General features: G+C 44.2%; 3 protein-coding genes across 5 annotated transcripts in view; 2 read left to right on the forward strand and 1 right to left on the reverse strand.

Moving 5' to 3' along the window:
* The window catches only part of filip1l (filamin A interacting protein 1-like), a 61,808-nt gene extending 50,887 nt beyond the window's left edge, over window positions 1-10,921 (reverse strand). Inside the window, exon 1 of the mRNA XM_034608677.1 lies at window positions 10,582-10,921. The gene's annotated coding sequence lies outside the window, so the exon portion shown is untranslated. The remainder of the gene's footprint in view (window positions 1-10,581) is intronic.
* LOC117775494 (epithelial cell-transforming sequence 2 oncogene-like) overlaps window positions 1-15,400 on the forward strand; it is a 74,697-nt gene extending 59,297 nt beyond the window's left edge. Inside the window, exon 23 of the mRNA XM_034608699.1 lies at window positions 15,316-15,400. The gene's annotated coding sequence lies outside the window, so the exon portion shown is untranslated. The remainder of the gene's footprint in view (window positions 1-15,315) is intronic.
* Window positions 15,401-15,418: 18 nt separating this feature from the next.
* si:dkeyp-34c12.1 (uncharacterized protein LOC570187 homolog) lies at window positions 15,419-19,998 on the forward strand. 3 transcript variants are annotated; one of them, XR_004616283.1, is made up of 9 exons: window positions 15,419-15,598; window positions 15,681-15,753; window positions 16,373-16,497; window positions 16,585-16,683; window positions 17,089-17,273; window positions 17,616-17,673; window positions 17,749-17,811; window positions 17,899-18,666; window positions 19,686-19,998. XR_004616283.1 is itself a non-coding variant. In XM_034608720.1 (8 exons), the coding sequence occupies exons 1-8, from the start codon at window positions 15,446-15,448 to the stop codon at window positions 18,445-18,447; spliced, it is 1,305 nt and encodes a 434-aa protein (XP_034464611.1). In that variant the 5' UTR covers window positions 15,419-15,445; the 3' UTR covers window positions 18,448-18,675. The 3 variants fall into 3 exon arrangements, 2 of the variants coding, with proteins under 2 accessions (XP_034464611.1, XP_034464626.1); XM_034608720.1 differs by lacking the exon at window positions 19,686-19,998 and having other exon boundaries at window positions 17,899-18,675; XM_034608735.1 differs by lacking the exon at window positions 19,686-19,998 and having other exon boundaries at window positions 17,902-18,675.
* Window positions 19,999-24,982: the final 4,984 nt, after the last annotated feature.

Raw genomic sequence — 24,982 nt, forward strand, 5'->3', positions numbered from 1 at the left:
CCTGCCACCTCCACCCCCCCTCTCGAGGGGCCCCGTGTGCCCAGCGTGACGGGGCACATCCAGACAGATCCGATGGTAGGAAGGTGCGAATAGTTGAAATGGACTCTCACCGCAACCAGGCCACCGGGGAAGAAGACGAATCACCTATACAAGCCCCGACATAGTCAACACTGTGATCCTCTCTGCTGGATCCCAGACACGTACTCACTGATGACCACATGCAGACTAAACCAGCCAAATCGTCTCATTTAAAGCAAGGCCATATTTTTTTGTGCTGTTGCGTAACTTCAATCACACTTATGAGAACTAGTTCCCGCCTATAACAATATCAATCATATTATAGGTATTTACAGGCCATAAATGGCACTTGTGGAACTTTTGCATTGCAATGTCTGGATTTCGAGGTGTCTTGGGGCAGTTCTGTGCAACGTTCTCGATGTTTTTCTGCAGGAATAATGAGCAGATGCCTTCATCAGGGGGTTGGGGCTCATTGGATGGATAGGTATATCATAATGAACCCTCCAGGTACAATATAGCATCAGGAAACGGTTGTTCCACCCTCTTGTTGGTCGTTTAAAAGTCAATATGGCTTGAATCTTAAAATGTTCCCATGATTATTGAAAAGATAATTAGATTAGAAGACTCCTTTAAAGACAAATCCTGTCCTAGACAAACTATAATTTGTCTTAGTATTAGTTGTGATTATAACCTTGTCTTGTTTTCAAGTGTCATTTAGAGGTCTCGCCATTGAAGAATGGCCCATTGCTCGGATCAGCCAGCAGAGGGCAGCACCTTTTTATTTTTGGGAGTGTGCATGTTGGAGCTTTTGGACTCTGAGTGATGCTGCTCAGCTTCATCAGCAAGTTGGTTAGAGGAGGCTCCATACAGTATATAGGGGTGGGGGGGTATAAGAGCTATTTTAGGTGGTAGAGGAAATAGTGGCAAATAAGTACAAAACATAAGAAAGAAATGTAACACAGTTGACCCCCCAAGTAGGAAAACAAATTTACAATTAATACAATTAAAAACAAGATGAAAGTGTTTTAGACTTTCGTGTTTTGATAAAAATAAGATGCTGTGTTGTTCCAGTCTGTTGTAGTGTATTTTATTATGTTGTTCAAGGAACTGGATGCTTACGTTGTGTTTTGAGATAATTTTACTCCACAATCAAAAGGGAGTAATAATGTATTTATCTCATATTGCTTTAACAGATGCTTTGGTTTCGATGAAAACAATGCATGTCCCATTTTGTGCAGGAGACCCTCTGCTTTGAGGTAACCTGAGATTTTGTGCATAAATCCCCAGACTGAGGCCTGACAGCAGATCAGAAAGTCATAGGGTTCATCAGCTGGTCAGTTTGTCTGTAGTAATTGCGTCTGTGGTCAAAGAAGCCACGTAGACATCTTCATCCATCACGACAAGCTGCGAGTTCACCACTGACGCAGACGAGTGACAATAATCTTTTCATTCGTGTTTCCTAGACAGCGTCCGGGGAGAGAGATGGATGGGGAAAAAAGCTGAAGATGATAAAAAGGATAAAACAGTTGTCATCACCAGGTAGTCACTCATTCAGCGGAGCATTCCCGGTCCGTTCGTCCATTCGTGTAGTGACAGTAGTGGATTACAGGGTCACAGCATCCATCAGCTGGTCCACATACTGTCACTTTGCCTGAAGCGCACACACACAAACACATGCTGGCGTTTACTGGAAGAATAACTCTGCTGAAGTGGTTTTAGTTCATGTGTTCCTGTGAACACTGAGAAAACAGTGACTACAATAAAGGACGTGTTTAAAATGGATTGAAATATAACACGTATCATTTCAGACATGTTAGAAATTCATTAAAAGTCAAAGTCTTGAAGAAATCCTGCGACGACACTTCACAAACAAGTCCCCAGAAAACGGAAAATCTCCCCTGTTCTCACCATCGTGATATTAAACGCTTTGACAATTTAATTCCGAGATTATTCACGATGCCGCCGAAGAGCTTTGTTCAGCTCGGCTCTGATCAAATGAGCCGAGCTTCAAAGTGAGAGCAGTGGAGTGAGTCGTCCGTCTGGAGACGTGCACTGACTTCTGTAGTTTCTCTTTGCCAAGAAGACAAAATGGATTTGAAGCATTAATCTTTACATTCTGATGAGCTTCTTTAATCCTTGGATATATTCGCATAATATTTTTGATTTCCAGATATTCTATTTAGTTTTTGTGACTGTGAAGTATGTGATTGGGTGGCATTGTGTCCACAGGTTGTCCGTCCATATGTCTCACTCTTCTGAACACGATATCTCAAAAACAATTCGGATTTTAGTGATCAAAGGTGAAGGTCACAGTGACCTCATGTGTCTAGATTCGTTTTTTTTACATGGTTCCTGATATAAATCAATTTATTGAAAAAACTATTAAATACGAACCTTTAATATCCTAAAATGTTTCCTGTTATTTTCAAATGTTATTATCACTGTGAACATGCTCTTAATCATTTCAAGACACAGAGGCGTGAAAGAAAAACCCTCCCTTCAGAAGCGTAAAATATCAAGTCACAAAAGAAGCAGAAATATAATTATTGTTGATTATCTCCCTAGTTAATGACTGTTACATTCCCCCCCCCCCCCCCCCCCCTTCTTTTTTGTGTGCCTGTAATCCAAACTGTCCATTGGCCAACAAACCCCACGCTAAAATTAGAGGTCATCCAATCCCCGGCACTGTAGAGGAGAAGAGGTGCCGAGTGGTGTTGGACCACGTCCTGCTGAGGAATCGTACCGTGGTCCGCTGCATTTGTGCTAAAGGTTTTATTTATCAAGTGCCAGGTACTTTCCAAATATCGGCTTAAATCACGGAGCGGTGCCGGCCTGTAATTGAGATGCATTCGTCCTATGTTCCAAAATGAAGAGATTTAAAGGACCAGAATGGGGAAATTCACTTTATCAGTTGTGTGTGTGTCTCCTCACCTCCTGCAGCCAATAACCCATTCATGTATGAGGGATTAAAGAGTCAAATATGATTACTGGGTCTGAAGGAACTGATGTTTGTGCAGCTTGTTAGATTGTTGCTGCACATGTTGTGTTTGCTTTGCAGTCACAACTTCTTTGAATATCCCTGGAGGACATTTTTGTGTACTCATACTCAAATATTCCTACTATAGGAATTAGTTTGCAGATATCCCATAATATCCCTCTTTGTGGATGCAACTCCCACATTCAACTTATTAAACACGCTAATAAATGAAGACTTTGCTTCCTTCCATCTTTCCCAGTTCCCAAGACACCTCCTCAATAAGATGTCCGACTCACAGCTCGGGCTCGTAACAAGTCTAAGATTTAATTAAGTTAATAATCAATTATATTAAACTATTTGGGGTCACAGGGCCTTTGGATTCGATTTTTTTGGGGGGCCACTTGGGGGCAGTGGAATCAATCTGCAAAACACGATGCTGACAAGATAACAGTTGCTGTAGCAAACAGGCGGCTCTTTACACATCCAGTAGTTACGGAGCAACATTGTAATCCATTTGTCGTCATGTATCCTGTCGACAGATTAACGTAAATCCAATATTTGTTCTGTATTTTTAGCTCCGTTATGGTCTCCACCCACTACAGAAGCAAATATTTGGCCCTTTATGCCGCCCGCTGGCCTCTACATCTACCAACCAAAACAATGGGCTGAGAGGCTGGAGAGGGGAACTGCAGAGTTGGGAGATTTTCTGCAGGTTCATCACCATAGCAACCTCAATATTGATTGAAGTCACTTTAAGAGATGCACATCTTTATTTTGTGATTAACGCTGTTGATCGAAACCCTGTTGAAGACTGTAAACTACACAATCCAACCTAATCAGAGTGGAATAGGAAATGCTATTAAAGTATTGGTCTGGGGGCATCACACGAATGCACAGGAGACAGAGTGTGTCCCAGTGTAACCCCCCCCCCACCCCCCTCCGATATGCAGTTCTCTGGCTCTTTCTTCAGCTTTCTTAATATTCAGCTGCTGTGCTGCTTCCCAAACAGCGAACCAGCATTTCTCCCTGAGCTGAGTCATGTTTCCTGTGCTTCATTTGCACAAGCAGTGCTGTGATTCTGTTCCTCTGGCCGAGTACCGTTGCATTGTTTGCAGGGTGAGTCATCGCTGCAGGATCAGGTGAAGAATACGTTTTCCCGCAGGTAGCTGGTTCAGAATGAATTCAGTTTGGATGAGTTTGACAGTTGAGTCTTTGTGTCTCGGGCCCTGGTACAAAAAAAAGGATGCAAGGCTGTTTTCAATTGAAAAGATGAACCACGTAAAGCTGCAGCTCGTCTTATTGTGGCTTTGGCCCCCTGCACTGCTTATGAGTCATATCGGGCCTCATCCCATTCTGACTGCAGCAACCCTGACAGACAAAGTCTGTACAAATGGCACCCGTTTAAACACAAATGTGTCATCCAGCAAATTAAAGCGTCATTCCTCACCGCTGTAGCACTCCTGTCCTTTCCATCCCTGCGCTCTCGCTTGCCTTAAAGAGGGACGATGGGAAATGTTAGTGGGCCGTCAGAAAATAGCCCGATAATTGACCCTGTCGTTTAGAAATGCAAAAGCCACGCAAAGTCACCGAGCCACGCTAAGCTGGTCTCATCTCGGCCGAGTCCATTCCTATAGCAACGGCAAACAGAGAGGGGAAACAATGGGGGCTCGCTGTGTGTCTGTTTCTGCGGCACATATTTAGCACCAGGCTGCCACCTGTGTGGCTTAATCCAATCATGTTACATATGCAGAGAATTTCACAACCGAAGCCGAGTCCCCCGCTGAGGACACAATGCAGAAATAGCGGAGGGATGGGAGCTGGTTCATGTTGGCATGATGGGGAACTATGTAAAGGTCTCGTTTACATAATGTGTGGCTACATGTGAAGCTAAGCTGCAGCCGTGGAGAACAAGCTGCTCTTTGCCTGGGTTCAAATTGATCCGACTTGTAATATGAGATTAAAATAACACAATAACGAGGCATGACTCACATAACTGATGATTCAATTCTCCAAAAAGTAATTTACTTGACCATAACTTTATATTATTGTCATGCTTTCTCTTGCATGTAGAGACAAACCCCAGTGTACATGGTCACCTGTCCGCGTGCAGAGCGCCGGGCAGCTGCGAACGTCATTATCTCCGCATGACCGTGACAGTTTATTGCCGCATCATGGAAAGCACTAGTGCCGTCACACAGCTCGCGGTGGAATCTGACTTCAGTGGACCCTCGTGGTATAATTAACGGCGGCACTAAATAAAGTAAAGGTTGTGTCACGCTCACTAATCCAGGCGATGTTGATGATAATAGTCGCAGCAGCAGGAAACGAAAAAAGACAGCCAGGGTTAAAACATCTTTTCTGGTGATAAATTGTTCCGATAACAAGTTGTGTCCTTACGTTTGTGTTCAAATCACGTTAAGAAGTTGTACTTTTGTTATAATCTGCAAAAGTTTGAGTTTTTATCCTGTGAAATTATTTTTATTGACACCTTTAAGCTAAATGAGTGGGTTGACATGAGCAACACAGGGACAAGGTCTGTCAGTTACATATTATGTCGGTTACATGGGATTGGCACATGTATGTTGTCCATTTCTCCCTCAGTATTTTACATATCGTTCATATCAAAGCCTCACAATGGGAGTAAATGGTGCTTTTCAAGTCAAATTCACCCATTTACGCACACATTCACACAGCACTTCTCTCACATATCACTTATACTGTGTCGGTACAGCCGTCTGTGGCAATTTGGGGTTCGGTGTCTTGCCCAAGAACACTTCAGCATGCAGACTGGAGGAGCCGGGGATCAAACCACTGACCCTCTGGCTCCATCTCCTGAGCCACAGCCACAAGTCACTTCTCCATCTGCCGTTCACGAGATAAATCTGTATCACGTTGTCGTTTTATTCCCAGGACCTTGAGTTGCTCTTTTCAATTCTCTTCTCCTTCTTCATGCTGACTCTCACCCTTTTTTTTTTTGTCTTTCTCGTCACACCCCTTGATGTGAAGTGCTGTGTGTTGGGAGGGAAAATACCAAATCCAGACATAGTGTCAGCCTCATTTCAAGAGTGTTGATTTTGAGAAGAACAGATTCTCCAAATTGACTAAATCTATTCCTCGGATATGTCAAAACAATGTGAGTTGTCTGTGCAATAAGTAAAAGTAAACTTCAAAGCCAGTTCATTGATTTTTCCGGCTTTGCAGCTTTTTTTCGATCTCACCACGTTGAATTTTCACACATGATCAGAGTCTCCAGCTATCGTCCCCCGCTGATAGTTTGTAATGCAGCGCAGGCAGCCATCCATCACTGATGCCCCGTGGTGCGCTGACACAGCACAGGGCATTACTCACTTTTACACTTCCACAGAGATGAGCAGTCCATTGCAGCAAATCACACTGTAACATCGGTCCGGCACTGGCTTCAATATACGCGTGTTAATTATTTACGCGCCCGGAGTCGAGCTGTTTCGGTCGGGATGCACCTGAGGGGGGGAAGTGTCTGCTGGAGGAAGGTGTCGGCAATAAAATGCAACGTAAAGATAATGGAACGACCGTCCCCAGTGTGTTTTATTAACTGAGACATTAAAGTGTGACGTCCTGAGCAAACAGGTTGAGCTGACGATGTATTTTTGGACACTGTATTCCTCTCTGCACTTCAAAATAAAGTGCTACGAGCCGTCCTTCCTTGTCCATTTTTATCGCCATCTGTCCCCGAGCCCCTTCTGTTTGTATGTCCTCACTTGCTCACATGGGAACAGCCTCTGCGAAAGCACCTTCCAGCTGATCTGTCAATGCCCGCCCCGCTGGACAAACTGATCTCGGCCGACTTATTTTGACTCCACTTGGCAGCAGAGGGCCGCAGGTCAGGCAGCGAGAGACACCGAGAGAGACTAATGTTGGACAACACTGCAGTTTCTCTCCTCCCACTCGGTATATATAGTGCTCTTTTCCCAGAGCTCAGAGTGGCTGGTATTCTGTGTGAGAAACAGGACCCCCCCGATAGAAACAAGCCACCGTTCCATGTGTCCCTCAGTCCCCACTCTTCTTGGACTGGTCGACCCCACTTCAACGTTAGGACCAGACCAATCAACACAGAAGTCAACCGAGCAAACAAAGGTTTGGTTCGTAACTGACCTCCTGTCAAAGGCTGTGTTCCAAATCTGGGGCCTACTAGACTGTTCCATTTCGAAAAGGCTCCTTCAAACGCATCCTTCCATCCTTGAGCAACGAAGGCTCCTACAGAGGCAGGTGACACAAATCACAGAAATCCTCCACAGGATAGAACGGATCCTCCGAAGGTGGCAGCCCCTGAATTGTGACACCGTTAAAGAAGCCACGATTTGGATAATAAGGGATAAACATTACGCCCCTTAGCAAGACATGACAACATCGAGCAAATTGTACCTCATCATTTATTTAAATATAACTACAGGCCATCTTGGAGAAGGATAACGTCCTATCTCGCCACATTAAAAGTCTAATGGCTTCTTCCTTGGGTGATGCCCCACCCCTTCATAAAATTGCATGGATATCGATTTAGTATTTTTTGCTCAGATGAAAACAAAACCTCACTGAGGGAAGTAATCATGTGATGGTATCTGAATTATTACGTTTGTATTAGAAACCAAACACAAAACTAATTTAAACTGAACCAGAAAATTAAATGATACTGATGTAGTTTTAGCTTGATGTACTGTAATTAATAAAAAAAACTAAAACGTTTATTAATTTATTATTTAAGTTACCTGCACATCTTTTTAAATGTGCGTTGAGTGCACTGGTTGCTATTAATTCAGTGATCAATGCCTCATTTTTTGGGCCAAGCTCAAAAGGCAAATTACACAGCGTCTGCTCCTCGTCCTTGAAAAGCCTCAGCCCCTGTCTTTCTTTCAAATGATTCAAGTCCAGCTACGCCCAATCGGAAAATAATATTAGCTCTGGATAAGTTGATGATAGCCCACTGGAAGTGAGACCATCCGTTTTAAATGTACAAAACAGTAAAAACGTCATGTGCAATTTAATACTCTTGTGGCATCACCCGGGGAGAGACGTCTCAGGAATCCTTATTAACCTCGAACTGAGTTGCTTTACTTTATTGATTCCTGCGGGGGAAACGCGTTCCTCTCAGCACGAGGGTCTTAGGTGTCGGGCTCAAGGACACATCAGCAGGCTGCCAAAAGCCACCGCATGTCAGACATGGCGGAATGACAGTTACGACCCATGAACTTCTCACCGTGCGTCCCCCTCATGTTGTGGGACTGGGCGATGAGTCCAGACAGGATAGAAATATGAGAACAATAACTTGTGGGAAAGGCGGTCAGGGGAATTCGGTGGTGTTGTGCCGCCACGCTCCTCCAGCGATTAACTCACCGGATAGCTACTTGAAACTGTAAAGTCCAGCTTCAACTCAAACTCTCATGTGAAATGCTCCTCTAATCTCTCCCCATTAATGATGAATCAAACACCTTCGATAAAGCCTCCGAGCCAGGCCGTCTAATCCGACCTCCAGCTGGCGGAGCTCAAGGTGCCTTAGTGTGTGTGTGTGTGTGTGTGTTTTAATGATCTCTGCCCCAGTACCCTCAAACTGTCAATCACACTGAGAGACAAGGAGTTCACAGGTGACCTCACGACATTGGATGGATACTGTTTGTCCCCATGTTTCATTTGATTGATATTGAGGCATGAAGAAATGAAACTATCGATCAGTAACCTATTGCTTCTCTATATTTGAACAGCCAAAATCAAATTGAAACCCTAACCCCGACCCAGATGAAAAAGAAAAAGTTATTTTTCATTCTTATCGTAGTCATAACTGGAAGAAGAAAATAATACATGCAGTTAAAATAGTTTTCATGTTAAGGATATGAAATAAGAAGAGCATTCCCATCATCCTTTGCCCTCACACGAGATGCAGTCGCAGACAATGCAACCCAACGAGGGAGTCACACCCCACTTCCACTCAACTGACGCTCCCAACACACCGAATTCCCCCTGAACTTGCCGATCCGTCGCCTCCTCGCTGCCTCGCGGCAGATTACCGGCAGCAGAAGGCCGTGGCTCTGCGCCCCGCTGCCGTACGTGCTTAAACAGATTAGCCTGTCACTTCTCGTCACATGCCAAATCCCGAGCCTTTTAAAGCTGCATCTGGAGGCGCGCAGGGGTCCTTCTGTCAGCACAAATATTTACTCCCAGGAGGAAGGCGTGTGGGAGTGTCGCTACACCTGCTGATTGTTTTATGTGTGTTGCAGCTTTTGTAATGTCAGAGGCAACTATAGGCGACTACTTCCCAAAACCAAGGGCGACATCTTCAGCTTAAAAAAACGCCCCAAATCTAAAATATCTCTAGTCTAGTGGAGAGAAAAGTAAATTTGTCTTCCAGCCATAAATGCAACTGTAGACTTTCTGTATTCATAAATCTACGAGAAACCGCAAACCATAATTCACGCTGATGATCTTTGATAGCCATGCTAATCCTTTTCTCGGTAACATCTCTCTATGCTGACCGCCGCATACCGACACCTCATCAGACAGCACATGCCGCCGCAGGACATCCCGTCTGAGCACGTGATAATGGCTCTGGCATTTGCCTTTTTTTAAGTCGTACTGTAAAATAATAACGTCTGAGTTTGGCGGTCGAACTCCGCTCGAGCGAAAATGCTTTATAGGCCCTGACATTTGACTGTTGTCCCTCGCTCTCCCACTCCTCTCAGTACCAAACTGAGACATGAGTGCAGGCCCTGGTAACTCGACCCCCCCCGGGCCCTCCCCTCCCTTGCACGTCCTCCCTGCACTGTATGACACCGCCGTGGGTTCTCATGGACATGCTGCCCTTTGGAAATTCCCCGAGCTGCGACCAATGAGAACCGCGTCCACCCTTATCAACGCAGCTTTGACGTGGCGGGCAAACTGACGTATTGACCACCTCATCGGCAAATTGTCATTTACTGCAAATAAAAGAGAATCGAACCTGTGTCGTCGGGGAAATCAAACAGTTACATGTTTTGTCTCCTGGCAAAATAAATTCAATCCAATTAGATCAAATTAAGATCATTCCCCATGGACCCCCACCCCAGAGCCTCCGGTAGTCTCCTCTCTAATCTCTGTGTCTGTCTTATTAGCCATAATCTTTCTGAAAAGCCACCACAACGGAGATTAGGTCCCACTCTCTGTGTTCCGCAAATCCACTCAACTCAGACATGTCCATGTGTCTGTGATTTAAGCTTTTGTGCATAGTGATGAGCTGTGTCTCTGCAGCAATTACAGAAAAATATCCCAAAAATATTTTTGGACAATGGAATTCATAATGTATTAAAAATCATGTACAGTGTTTAAAATAGACATCAGTTGATTTAAAAAAAGACTTTGCAATTGCCAAGGATTTCTGTATTTTGTGATTCCTGCATTTACCAGACAGGTGAGACCCCAACATGGCACAGGCTGCATGCCTTTCACATGTGCATATTTGCCTCTAAATGAGAATGATCACATTGCATTTGTCAGCGTCTGACCCACACACACACGCACACACACACACACACACACAAACACACACACACACACACACAAGCCTCTCCAAGCTCCAACCTTACCTCTCGCAGCAAAGCTTTAGCCCACTGTGCTGTTGTGCCTCTGCAGTGCCACTGGCTGTTCCTTCAGCCCGTCGGCTCGGATGAGGCTTTATCCTCAGTGTGATTAGTTTTTCTCTCCTCCACCGACGGTGAGCGTCCCTTTTCTCTCTGCGCCGTCGCGTCCTCAGCTGGCCTCTCGTACAATCCAGGTGGTGAAGAGGAGCGTCTCCTGACAGGCTGAAGGAGCTGCTGCTGCTGCTGCTGCTGCTCCTGTATGTGTGTGTGTGTGTGTGTGTGTGTGTGTGATGAGGATGTCTGTGGCTGGGGACTGTGAAGACAGACAGTGTGTGTGGGAGTGAGTGAGTGAGTGTGTGTGCGTGAGTGTGTGTGTGTGTGTGAGAGAGAGAGAGAGAGGGAGAGAGAGAGAGAGGAGAGGGGGGTGAGGCAGGACCTGCCATGCAGATATCAGCCCTGTTGCAGTTAAATTTAAACCACCCTCTCTCCTGACACCTTGAGCCACGACTGCCCACCCTCTACACACACACACACACACACACACACACACACACACACACACACACACACACACACACCCAAACAGGGCTCTGACGGTACCATATGGCACTCGACAGAGGACTGAGCCCTGGAGAGTGTGTGACTGTCCCTGAAGAGAGATAGAGTGACTGGCTGGTGGGGTGGGGGGGGGTGGAAGGGGAAATATCGAGAGAGGAATTTGGACATTATATTAGTTGCTGGTAAGAAAATCAAAGAAGATCGAACATATACTACTTTGTTATGCTTTTTTAAATCTTCATCCTGCAGTCCGTTGTTGGCATTTGCCACCAATGTGTCACAAAACACTGCCTCATGCGTACAAGTGCCTACACGACGCATCCCACAGTGTTCTTTGTCGTTTTGATGTTGAAAGAGAACGCCTCACATTTGGCTTTGCACTCCCCCAGGACCTGTAAACAGACGGCGACGTTTAAAATCAGTGGTGTTCCTCAGGTGATTTATTCTTTTTCACCTTGGAGTGGGCTGAGGTTACACCAGAAATAGGTACCTGACTCTAACTGGGTTACTTTCTGATGCAGCAGGGTGGGGGGTCACAGACCTTTTAGTCACAGCAGCCCCTCAGCAGACATCAGAGCAGTTATGGGCATTGTTCGGCTTGAGAAGACATTCAGGGGGCGAAAATAAACTGCTTTTATTCAAAGTGGCTTTAGGACGAGATGAATATCCCAGCAAGGTAAACATGGGAACCTGTTGATTTGTGTGAATGTGTTTTTTTTTATGTGTGTGTGTGTGCGTGACCTGAATTGCATCAAGACTCCAGCTGTCAGTGGTTCCTCTCCTTGACACGCTGCCATAAATCTCCCGGCCAACTGCCTTTTCTTTCCCCTTTATTTACCGAGGTGTGTGCAGGGCCACTAAGATGAACTTTCACGTCAACAGCGCCGGTTTATTTCCCTTGAGACCAAAGATCCTGCAAAATGCCTCCATGTAGAATGTAGAATCTCATATCTAAGAACCTTAAAAAGTTATTAAAACATAGCTGATGATTACATTATTTAGGGACTGACTATTGTTTGCGGTTGTCAGAGATTTTATTTGCAATTCCAAGAGTTGGGCTTGTACGTGAAATGTTTCCGAGCAGAAGACTGGAGGGCAATGAGGTGAGATACTTCTGTAAAAAAATAAAAAATAAGTTGGGTTTCAAGCCAGTGGAATATGGGAAGTGACTCAGCTGTTCTGGCTGCAGCTTTTCAAAACGGGGCGCACACGTCTACACAAAAATCTACCCTCACGGAGGAATGATTGACAGGAGCTCAAGTAGATGGAATGCATTGCAATTCAGCAAATTAAAGTATGTTAAAAAACAGGAGTAAAAGGTATATGCAGGGTCAGTGCAACCGCAAAGCAGGCAATTGTGGCCCCCCCAAGAAAATCTGAGTACATTTATTCTACAGCAGCGACAATTTTGGATCAGACACCCCCCCTAACATGGCCCCATGCACCAAACCCTTTTTAGACGTTGAAGACTGGAACGTCTAAATGTGTGCGTGTGTGATGTGGCCGGAATGGCGATGGTTTCCACTCAAACTTCAGCGTGCACGCGGTTTGTTTCGGTGCAGGGCCCCTCCCCTCCAAAATCTGCGCGGTCAGCAAAACTGCAGCATGTGTCGTGCGTGTGTCTGTGCGTTAAACTACACTAACAATAGATACACATATTGCACGCAGGACAAAGAGCGTGCAAGGTTTTATTCCGACATCTTTATTCTTTGCCCTCAGTGACACATTGTTGTAAATCTCTGGTATACATGTTGTCATTCTGCATGGATTATAGTCCATACTGCTGCTGCTACATATATCTAGTCTAACAGCCACTGACAGCTCTGAGCCCTTTACAGTGCAATGTCCCTAATAACAAGGATTTGTTGAAGATTATATTGTGAATGGATGATTATTTATGACCCCACTATGTAATTTCGTGATAACATGTGTAAATTAAGCCCAAGTGAGTGTGAATGTCTGTATTTCTTGTGTAAATAAGTGCATGTGACAGTGTTTGGATTCTCTGCACATATTTGGCTGCAGTACTGTCCACTGATGGAGAAGGTTTACACCCATGTCGTGCTGAAATATGAATAAATATAATGTGGCAGCTGTTAGTGTGTATGTAATGAAACTACATGCGCATGTGGTGACAAGTTATATGTAATGGAGTCAAAAATACATTGACTCAACAAGACTAAGACCTGAGATTTGACAAACGACTGAGGCCAGGTTACTGGAAATCTGAGCACTAAACGTACCTTATTGTCAAGTCCAGAGATTTTAAAGTGTAAAGCCCACACTGGTCTGAGGCCTGCGGTAACTTCACACTGGTCACTAATCTAAAACATCATGAAATTAACCTCACTGACAGCTCCGAGGGCAGCACAACAGAAAGTGCCGGCCTGGACGTTTCCAACAAGCCTCTCATCACTCACACGTGGGTGTGGGTGTCTGTGTGTGTGTGTCTGTGTGTGTGTGTGTGTTCATGATTTGGACATGTATATTGCACATGTTCCTGCCCATGTGAGAATACTATTAGTCATTCTATATCTCCACCTCCATATTCCGCTGTGTACAACATTTACTTTTATTTATAAAAAGGTGATTGTAACATCAGATCATGTATAAATATAACTACATTCCCCCGGACCTATATGCATGTATATCCCAGTTGTCTTCCTTTGGCTGAGGAAGATCGGTGACATATTCAAAAGCTCCACACAGCTACTGAATGGATCAGAGGAGTTAATCATTAATCTGGGAGGGATGTAATCTATTCAGTCTTTCTAGCAGGGTGGGAAAAGTGGGCATATGGGGGCCCCAAGTTGAGAGGGGACCCCCAACCATCTCTGCTGAAACCTCCTCACGAGGCCGCGTGACACTAATTTTAGACGTTTGGTTGAAGAGAACAAATATCTATCCTGTATCATGTATTTCTTGGAGTGGCTGATGTCCCTGGGCGTAAAAGGTAAACACAAAACTGTAAAAACCTCTGACCCGTCTTCCATTAGTCTGTCAGGATGTCAGAGCACCTGTCCGGTCCTCACTCTCTCTCTCTCTCTCCCACATCCACAGGCACCGGGGAGTTGTTTCATCGGGCCCTTTACCACCCGTCTGCGAGGCCTGTTCAATACGCTGCGTGTCGGAGCGGCTGTAAATGGCCTTTTAGGACACTTCTTCAGAGGGGAGCTTTTACAGGACGCAGTGGTCAGCCAGGATTCCTCTGATACCTGTGCACCGTGCAGGCTTTCAGAAAGAGCATGTGATGTTTGGTCAAGTCTCTTTGTCTGTGCACAATCCTGTCTCTCTTTCTGAGACTGACACTTATGCACCACATTGGTTTCTCTATGTTAAATGTTCCGTGTGATTTTAAGGGTCATTCAGAGCGCTTTAAAACACACATTTATTTCTTCTTCTATGAGGAAATTCCTGTAAAGTTTTCTCCAAGGCAACCGAGGACCATGTGCGGAACACTTCCGCCCACTGACATAACAGACGCACGTCAGACAGGGGTCCTTACACCGGAGAGGAATTGCCGGCATGAGGGAGACGAGAGAAGTCATTTTGAATTAGATTTTTTTATTGAGGCATGATTTACCAGCCGCAATGTAAAACCATGCAAATGCTTTCCACTCGGCCGGGCCAAAGACAGCGTCACAACGCAACCAATTTATCTGCCACACTCCCTGACCCTCTTCCTCCTTCCTGTGCACCTCGGGCATTATGGGAGCGGACAGTTTAAAAACAGAGGTATTTACGACTCAGCACTCGCCTCTAGAGTTCCTGGAGCTTTGCACTGGCAGTGTGACACCGCCGGGTTAAAAATAGACAGGGTTTTGGTTGGCTATCTGGCTATTTTGTGTCAGGACCCGTGTGTCTGTCTGGACACCTGCCTGTCTATCTGCCTGCCTGTCTGACTCGCAGGACTGGTTATTGCAGAAAGTGGCACTTGTTGGATATCACGTCACTGATGAATGTGGACTCTGTATCTGACAGTGTTGATGTGATTCTGGCCGTTTTTTTTATCCATTACTTGAAATAACAAACTATTTTTCATTATTAACTTCCAATTATTTAATTTTAATTGTAAATTACTCAAAAAGTGCAACATTTGAATGATTTGACTGCCCTTGAGGGCTCAATATAAAATGTGAGGTTTAAATTCAAATGAATCTGTCTCCATCTACTGGTGGGGAGGAGAAAAGGAGCCGTCAGCCACAGGTGAAAATGATGAAGCAGTGATGATGAGGAGGGAGGAGCCAACAGGCAGTGTGTCCATAAACCTGAAGCTCATTTCTGGTTTTTGAAGTCAAGACAAACCTCAGACATGTCGGAGAGATATTTTGACCACAAAGGGAATCGCATCCAATCAGGTCGACAGCTCCAGAGGACTCCCCCTCCTCACGTGGACGTAGTAAGACACTTGAATTTCTGTATTGAGGACGATGAAGATCAGGTGGAGCCACAGCAGAACCTGGAGGTACGTGTGGAGATCTCTTTTAGTTTTGAACTTTTATCCTCTTGCTCATGATTTAATCTGTCGTCCTCTTCCTTTTCCACAGGCAGGGAGCAGAGAGCAAAGTCACCCTGACGAGAAGGGGATGTTTGTTTTCAACAGCCCTGAGACAAGAACAGGTACAGAAATGGTTTCTGCACCCACGTGTTCCTCAGAGGATCCAATTTCCCAAGTTGTGAAGCTGCTTCTTTGGTGTGTCCATATATTTATACATTCAAAGTGTTTTAAACACCTCTTTCCAACATTTGCATTATAACAAATGGCAAATAAAAAGGATTGCAGATTTGACGGCCATATAAATAATTAAAAACTTCTATATTGGATTAAAAGTGAGTTCAAATTAAATCCCACAAATGATTGTAAAATTGTGTTTGTTTTATAAGTGATGATGCCAGCTCAGATTCTTTCCAAACTGCTCTTGTGAATTTTCCCAGTCGGAACTAATTATTTTCTGATTATTTTAACACCACACGAAGGCATTGTCTGCTCTTCTTAAAGTTTCCTTGCACATCACATGGGTAAATAAGGTCTTTCTTGGGAAAACAAGCTCTTAGGGTGTAATATAATCATAATGAGTTGAATTTATTTAATTAATGTGCTTTACACTGCAGGATAATGACATCCACTGATTTAATTTTACGACAGCAAGTCTCACGCAAGAGCTTGTAAAGCTGCAGTTGTTACTGCAGACTTGTTTTTGCTGCGTTTTAATTGATTCCTCCTGTTCTTAATGTCCAGAAACCTCCCCAGAGCCCTTGTACCCTGACTCCATGCTGAGAGGGATGAAGGGGTATCAGCCGCTACCGGGCGACTTGGAGTTCCTCAAAAAGATGAAAGAAGAGAAACTTATTGGAAAACTGCAGGTAGATTTCTTTATCTCTCACTGCTGCTCGATTGCTATCACGTTCTCTGGTCGCTTATTGATCGCAGTTCTTCTTTTCTGTCGTCAGGGAGACCTGGAAGAGGTGCAGAGGGCATTGAAAAAGGAAATGGCGGCCCTGAAACAGGCGTGTGCTACCTGGGACGTAGCACATGCTGAACTCAACAAGGTGGGTTTCTTTTTGAAGTGCAATAAACAAGGAAGACGACAAAACCATTTGTATTAAGACTTTATCTCTAGAATGTCTTTTTTCAAAGTTTGGCAATAAAAGGCTAAAATATGGTTCTGTAGCTGATGCTATGACACATCTGACCTTTTTACCACCACCATAACTTTATCTGAATCTTCAGCCATGATTCTGCGACGGGTGTTTTTACTAGCAGTTTATATTCCACCAAAAATATCATCTTTAAAAAGAAAAAAGATGGATCCACTGGCATTTAGGGCCTGTTTGATTTTTGTTCATCCAGTTAAGGATCCACCAATGCCCCCAGCCTGCAGTATAACCAGAGCCCACATCAGGCTCCTTGAACATGAAGAAGAGTTGTAATTATCTGTCTGTCTTTCCTCCCAGTTCCCGTCCTGTGAAGAGCTCGCCCAGTGGGTGACGGTGGTCCTCCAAATGACATCGCCAACCCTCGACCTGACAGACCTCGATGCCAAGTCTCTCCTGGCCCTGGTAACGGAGAAAAACGTCCTGAGAGCCACGGACGAGAAGAGAGTCGAACTCGCTTGTCTGGAGAAGATGGTGGAGGACAAGTAATGACCAGCTTGCACAGATAAGCTCCATTTTATTCTTCCATCTATCAATTTTTACGAGCTGTCAAGATATTCTTTTAACTCCTCTGAAGGAAATATTTAAGTTGCCTAAACGTACAACCAACCTTCGACAAATCAGTGTTTTGGCTTTGGTGCCTTCATGTGCTCTGACAAAACTTCACCGCTGTTCTAAAAAAAATGTTTAGCACCGCCAAGACTTCCCATTTTCCTTCTGACAACACTGGTTACTTGTCGATTTTCTACTGGATAAATTGTTCCCGTCATTGTCGATATCCACGGAAAACGTAGGCTTTAATACTAACTACAACAAACATGTGGTAGGAGAAAGGAAGAAGCTAAAGACAGAGGACAGCTTGAAAAACGAATTGCAGCCGAACAGGTGAGAGCAGAAACACTTTGCTTGAGATTTCACTCTCGTCAAATCATTTTTTGACTTTTTAAAACTTGCTTTTAGCTGAAGATTCACGGAATGATGAGCCAGGTATCTGACCTGACGCGTGAACTTGCACAAGAAGAGGTGAGAATAGAGAAACAAGTGTACACTTGTAAAAACTATGACTTAAGTTGGTTGTGCATCCAGTAAGGAGGAAATGTGGTTTCACAGGAGGCCTACAAAGTTCTTCAGATGCAGATCAAGACCCACAGAGAAATCAAAGAGGAAGAAGCAGCGGAAACGACCTCTGGGGAACTTCGAGGGAGAAATCGCAGACAGGAAAGAAAAAAGGAGAAGTTGCAAGACCCAACAAACCAAAGCAAATCAACAAGGAGCAAACGTACAGAAAATCAGGCCACTTTGAAAGAGGATCGTGCGAGTAAGAGCACAAATGAAACTCCATCAGCAACCAAGCAGACAAAACAGAAGTCTGAAGACAAGTCTGTCAAAGCTGCCAAAGGTCCACAGAAGAAAGTCGAGGAGCAGGAAGTGCCTGTTCAAGCCGTGCGAGGGAGGAGAAAAGCTCCTGCTGCCGCACAGGCCGCGGCTCCAGCGCCGAAGAATCAAAGTAAAGTGAAACCTGTGGAGGCCCGGTCCGCGTCGCGGCCGGCCGCTCCATCACGCAGCAGGAGGAAAGCTGCCGCGGCGCCACCTGGTGCTGGAGAGGAGGCACAGAACGCTGGTCTGAGGAGATCGAAGAGGATAGCGAGCAGGAGCTGAAGGTCGTGAAATATCACAAATGCTCGTGGATAATTCTTCACAACTCCGATGATCCCGTGACTCATCCTTTATTTAAGTATTTTGTATACCATCGGTTTAAATTTATCCAGCACTTTGCTTTATGAGGGAATACTCTACTTAAATGTAGACTTCAGTCTAATAATTGTTTGTATTTTTTAGGAACCTATTGGCTTTTTCACTGTGCACAATAAAGTAATGGTAAGCATCTTTTTATGAGTGAAATGAATGCAGTCGTGAGGAAATCAAAGATTTGAAGCAGTCTGTAAAGAGGGGTCAAAGGTCAACAGGACGACACGGCCCTCGGTGGAAAACTGGATTAATCGGTCGTTAAATTTAAATCCTCCGTGCTATTTTTACAGATCGACCTCTTGAGCTCATGTTACAACCGATTGTTCTCTTTCTATAAATAAGAAATCCAACTGTAATCATAGACCAGCGTCTATGTGCTAATGCAAAGAGCATTTTAATTGTGAGTTTATGAGCTGTTTCTAATTTCTCTCTGGGCCAGTGGACATTATTTTTTACCACACCTCTTCTCTCCCTCCTTTCGCCGTCGCAGTCGGAAATGAGTTACGAGCACCGCCGCAATTTCCCCCCAGTATATCTTGGCCGGCCGAGCGGCAGCGTGGGCCTGACGCTGTCAATCTTGCATTAACTCCCAATCAAATCGGTCTGAGTGGCGAAGAGGGAAAATCACGACTCTGCGTCTGAAGCGGAGGGAAAGACTAGTGCCGACAGCTGGAATGTTTCGAGGCACCTTCTTTGGTTACAAATGAAGTTTGAATTGACTCGTGTTTGCCAGGATTTGCTGGAGTTACATCTGTTTTACCTGCAAAAAGTTATATTTTATACATTTGTTCCACCTCAGGTTTTGATCCTTGAATTTTCCCTCCCCCGAACCTGACGAGAGGTTTCCCCTTTTTACCCTTTTTACAACGACTATGCGAACACATTTTATCTGATGGTCAAGTACGATGACCCAGCCAAGACCAGAGTAATACAAGCACAGGGCAGGAAGCCTGCATTCCACATCCTGCTATTAAGTTTAATAGTCTGATATCAATAAAGTCGCTTTACCTCCAAAAAAACATATCTGGAGCAAGAGTTTGTTCTGTAAATGGTTCAGTTTTGGCTCCATATACTTGATTTTTCTTTTTAAACTTTCTCCCCCCCCCCCCCCCTCCTCTCTCTCTCTCTTTCTCCTTCGTGGCTCCAAGTTTCTCTGCTCGTGTTTGCCAAACCTGGAGCCCTGAACTGCCTTGCGAGAGTCGAGGCATGGGAATGTTACCTCAAGTACGTCAATTTTAGAAATCAGATCTTGTTTACGCACCCGGTCCAAGCAGACAGCCGGGATCCTGGCCCAAGGAATTGTGGGTAATGGATTATGTACAAATTGCTCGTGTCTTTGGCCTTGTGGCTGGATAAACCTCCCTCTGTTTTCGGGCACTTCTGAAATGACCTCAATATTTTTCCTATTTATGAAATAGACAGGCATAGAAGCTTTTCTGTCAGTGACCTCATAATGTATAGTTTCATATATTAAAGGCAAAATATAGAGAATGTAAAAGTAGGTATAAGAATATTAGCTGCTTAAACTTCTCTTCATCTGAAAACTAATTTATAGTTATTTAGTTGTTTGATTCAGGTCCATATTTTGGTTAAAAATATTAGATTTAGACCCTTTTTTTTTTTTTATGGTACATGTGCATAGAGACTGCCCTCTACAGGTTGAAACCAGCTATTTCAACAAAATTTTGGCTAATTTCTCTTCAGTCCCCTGCCCAATTTTTCAGAATCATGCAGTGGGTGGAGTTGGGCTCAGACCTTAGGGTCAAGTTAGATTTTATGTACTGTTATGTAGAAATTTGAGGTACATTTACATTATTTTCTTTTCATGCTACTTTAAATATTGCACATTATACTCAACTACTTACATGACAGCCGTAATTACTTTACAAATTAAAAATATTTGCACACAAAACACGAAGTTCTTTTGACCTTAAAGGGATAGTTCACCGAAAAATGAAGATTCACTCATTATCTACTCACCACTGTGCCGATGGAGGGGCGGGTGAAGTGTTTGAGTCCACGAAACACTTTTGGAGTTTCAGGGGTAAACAGTGTTGCAGCCAAATTCAATACAATTGAATTAACTTGGTGTCACTTCTTCAAACATTAAAACAACAAAGAAAACATAACATGTCTCCATTGCTCCTGTGTTGTCATCCAAAGTGTCCGTAAGTCCCGACATTCCTATTTGAATTGGAATGGCGTCATGTACACCATGTTTTTAGCCTGAATGTCCGCTGTTCTCCTCGTCTGGGGTCACATTCACACACTGCACACAAGGGTGCTCGCAGAGCGTGGTCGAATTGCTTCTTCCGCTAGCGTCGCTACTCCCGCTAACAGACATTTAGACTACAATCATGGTGTAAATGATGCCGTTTCAAAACGAATTTGATTGTCGGGCTTGCTGACACTTGGGTGACTCCACACCAGCAGTATGGAGGCATGTTATGTTTTCTTTCTGTTTTAATGTTTGAAGAAGTGACTATCTTCATTTTTCTGTGAACTATCCCTTTAAGATTCGTTAAAACGACCTGTTTAAGTGATGAGTAGATTCACTGAAAATTAAACTGGCCACTTTAGTACATTTTCATGCAAAACAACAAACATTTAATCATAGAAGTTTTGAATGTGAGAAATTACACCTTTTTGTTTTAATACATTTTCATATTTTCAATCTGTCATAAATTTGAGCTGTTGTTGGGGGGGTGAAGATATGACTTCAGGCCCTGCATGGGAAATTGCTCCGTGATAGAGATGTAAATGATCCATATCTGCCGTTTAAAGCATAGATGAATGTGTGGAGTAGAGCCAGTTGGGGAAGACGTGTATAATTCATGCAATAGAGGACTAACATCTGTTAAAACAAGTGTCAAGGTTAAAGAGCACAGCAGCAGCTTGTCCTTGGTGTTATTTAGTTGCATGCCGTCGCGGACCATCTGTCCTCCCCTGTAACGTTTCCCTGTTTTGCTTGGACCCCGAAACACGACTGTCCCCCGCTCCCTTGCCAAGGAAAACCCTGTAAAAGCCCTTAAGTCCGAGCCAGGGCCGAGACCTTCGAAGGTGAGGCCTGTGACACATGTTTGTGCCGCCCGTGCCAAGTCCAGCAAAGGCAGAACCACACGGAATGCGTCCACGTCTCTGTGCGGAGGCAGAGTGTGAATCCTCGTCGCTCAGGTCTCGTGCCAAACTGCACTCGGGTCCCAAACCGAGAGAGCACTTCACGAGAGGAAGCGGCTCTTCAATGTTGGGTGAGGTGACCGCAGACACCAAAGAGCTCTGGTTTGATTCATCAGGGGCTGAAGTGAAATAATAGGAGTGCAGTGAGAGTAGAAAGCTTTAACTCACATCTAAATTCCTGATTAATTCAAAAAGCAAGTTTTGTAAAAGGGGAAAGGCACTGAATTCTTTTGTTTTGGCATCTACCAGGAAAGGAGAAGACGGGGAGGAAGGACGTCTTCGGAAACCAAACTGAAAAATAAAATGGGTTAGACTAAACATGCGGACAATGCCTGCATGTGCACGGGGGGAATTTGTGGCTAGTGAACAATCTTAAGCTTTGTTCTAGCCCCTAAATCCCTTTTTGTTAAACAAGCCTCCACCCACAGGGAATCTCTGCTGATCTCTCTGTGAAGTTTTCTCATTATCACATTAAGAAAATCATCTGCTACATTATTACACAATCAGTTTTTAGGGTTTTTAATAAGAAGCGGAGCCGGGAGTGAGTGGAGTGTGCAGGCGTGACCGCAGTGTCGTCCCAGTCAGGCAGATAATTGGAGATGACGTCATAATCACTTTTGGAAAAACTTGGGCCCGGTCTCAGCAGAGTAATTGGACGACTTTCAATTTCACTCTCTGTTTCACTCGACGTCTTATTCCTGTAAGTGTGTTTGGAGGCTCAGGAATCTTATGTCTGACATGGCGGGAAATGCAGTTAATCTTCTTTTTTTTAAGCAGATTTAAATCATAAGATCAATATCTAGTATTAATCTCTATGCAAGTAAAATTGTGTTTTGTGTATCTGGACATGTTAATACATTTTCTTTAGAGGTGCTGGTGGATGGAGTCATGCTTCGTCAAGATGTCTACATTTATCATAGATGGATCGAACAACTTGTGGAATACAGGACACATTTGTTGTATTTTTGTAAATAGAGGGGGGGCAATAATGTGGTCCAGATGGGAGCAGTTTGAATGAGGAGGTGAGAGGACGGCTCTTGTCCATATTTGGTCATGTAAATCCCAACAGTTTATTGGCTGTTGGGACAGCTTTTCTCAGTCTCGTTCTTTGCTGCAGTGGCGTTACCAAACCAACAGATTTATGAGGCATTTTTTTCCCTCCAATATTCTTTTAAAAACTTCAACTATGCCCCAAGATGTCAGGGACTCTCTCCCAGGACTGATCAGACTGTGGTGGGCCCGCCTTTGCAGAGGGATTCATATGTGCTCTACAGAAATGAGTGTCACTCTTCTCATCTAGCTTTATCTGGTCGAATTATTCAGGTGAGGGAGTTGTGTGCGATGGCGCCGATCTCTCACCTCGGCACGGAAATGCCAGCATTTTTGGTTTGGGTGGTCCGAACGCGGCACATGCTGCACCCTGACAGACATCCACCGCAGTCCAGCATATTTTTCGAGCAGCTCATGTGAAAAATGCTATAAATACCAGTAGCCCAAAAAAGGAGGCAAACTGCCCTCGCCGTGCACCTGCAGTCAATTAGTCCGTCGGCCCGCTCTGCCTCAGCCGCGAGTTCGCTTCCATCAAAGTGAGCGTGAATTCTCACACGCAGGATTACTTCAATCTACAGTACAAGGCGACGTGTGCCAGACATGTTACAAACACGTGTAACGTGTCTGGCACAGGGTGGGATACATGTGTGATCCATTGTCGAAACCATCAAATCTACAGTGTGTTGTTTTTATTTGTCAGATGTAGCTTTTTTTGCATTTGCGTTAAGATCTTGTACGTCTTCTCTCCTTATTTCATTTATACGCTCAATAATTGGTATCTGATTGTGATTTATTTATAAGATTATAACTGAAGGCCAGCATGGATTTCATGAGGCCTATTTGCAGGAGCGCAGAAAGAGTAAAAACTCATGAGAAGCTTGAATATTTATTTATAGGCTGATATGTATGTGCACATTTCACATTTTTTATAACAGATTTACTCTTATGGTTTTTGTGTTTTTGGAAACCTTTTTGCTCCATGGCTGTATTTTCATTCCTGTCCATTGATTGGTGGTTTGTATGGCTTTAAGATGGATTACACAGAGAAACTACAGAAGCGATTGTTGGGAAAACTTGGTGGAAGGACGCAGTGTGGGTCAGGGAAGAAGTCTTTCAACATTCTTTGATTTCTCAGTAGAAATCAAAGAAGAGTTCATGGATATTGATGAATAAATCAGGCATATTAAGGGAACTGGAGCCGATTAGTTTGTGCAGCTTGATTTTACTTCAGGGAGCTATTTGGCCTTCTAGTCATGGACTATGTTGTTTAAAGAGGAATTCCATATTCTGAGTTTGAACATTTTCTTAATTGACCTCCTGTGAAAATTTGAGTAATTTCACATCTGCCTTTAAAGATGCACAAAGGTGGATCCAGGCTGGGACAGGCCCTGACTTTACTTTAAGGCCTCGTAAGGTAAAATGTTGCCCCATATAAAGTCTATAATCCAAAGTCAGGTAGTGAAACTTGTAGCAACTCAGTTTTATCACTCACAATAAAATCCATCATGAATTCTTCAGCAGCGATGTTTTTTTTTCTCCGTCAACACGGCCTGTGTGTAATCTCTCTGCGAGCGCCTTCCCTCCCTCGGCCAATAATAACTTGTCGTCCTGGCAAATGAAGAGAGCGAGCGCTCAGGCCGTCAAAGCTGGACAAACAGGGCCCGGAGAGAGGAGCTGCTGAGGAGGCGCAGACCCACTGCAGAGCCCAGCTGTGGCCTCCCGCCTGTCATTTCCCTTCTCGGGTCTGGCTACGCTGTTATTGTTCCCGTCTCTGTTCTGACTCTGTCTTTCTCACACTCTGTCACCATTCTCATCTCTATACCTGCTCCTTGAATCAACTCATAACTTATGCAGTGAAGTGTTGAGGGCAGTGCAGCAGCGGAGTCTATTTATATGGCTGGCGGGTGATATACAACAATCATGCACAGAGCTGAGACAATACGAGAACGCGTTGTGCATGTCTGTTGCTTGTTGTGAAGTTTCATCGGATGTGATTTAAAACAAAAAATTGTTGTTAGCTGATTGATTTTAAGTCAATTAAACATGTTGAAACGTGGATGGTTTGTCTCTGGCTGTGTTTGGAACCAGTTTATTGGTTTTAATGCAGTGGCTGTGGATAATGATGATATTTAATGTTGTGGTCGTGTATTACAGCAGAGTAGAAAATGAGGACCATTACGTGTAGTACTCGGGCATGTGGGTATTTCCTGGAGGCAGT

Source organism: Hippoglossus hippoglossus, chromosome 2, assembly GCF_009819705.1.
Source record: "Hippoglossus hippoglossus isolate fHipHip1 chromosome 2, fHipHip1.pri, whole genome shotgun sequence".
Taxonomy (NCBI): Eukaryota; Metazoa; Chordata; class Actinopteri; order Pleuronectiformes; family Pleuronectidae; genus Hippoglossus; species Hippoglossus hippoglossus.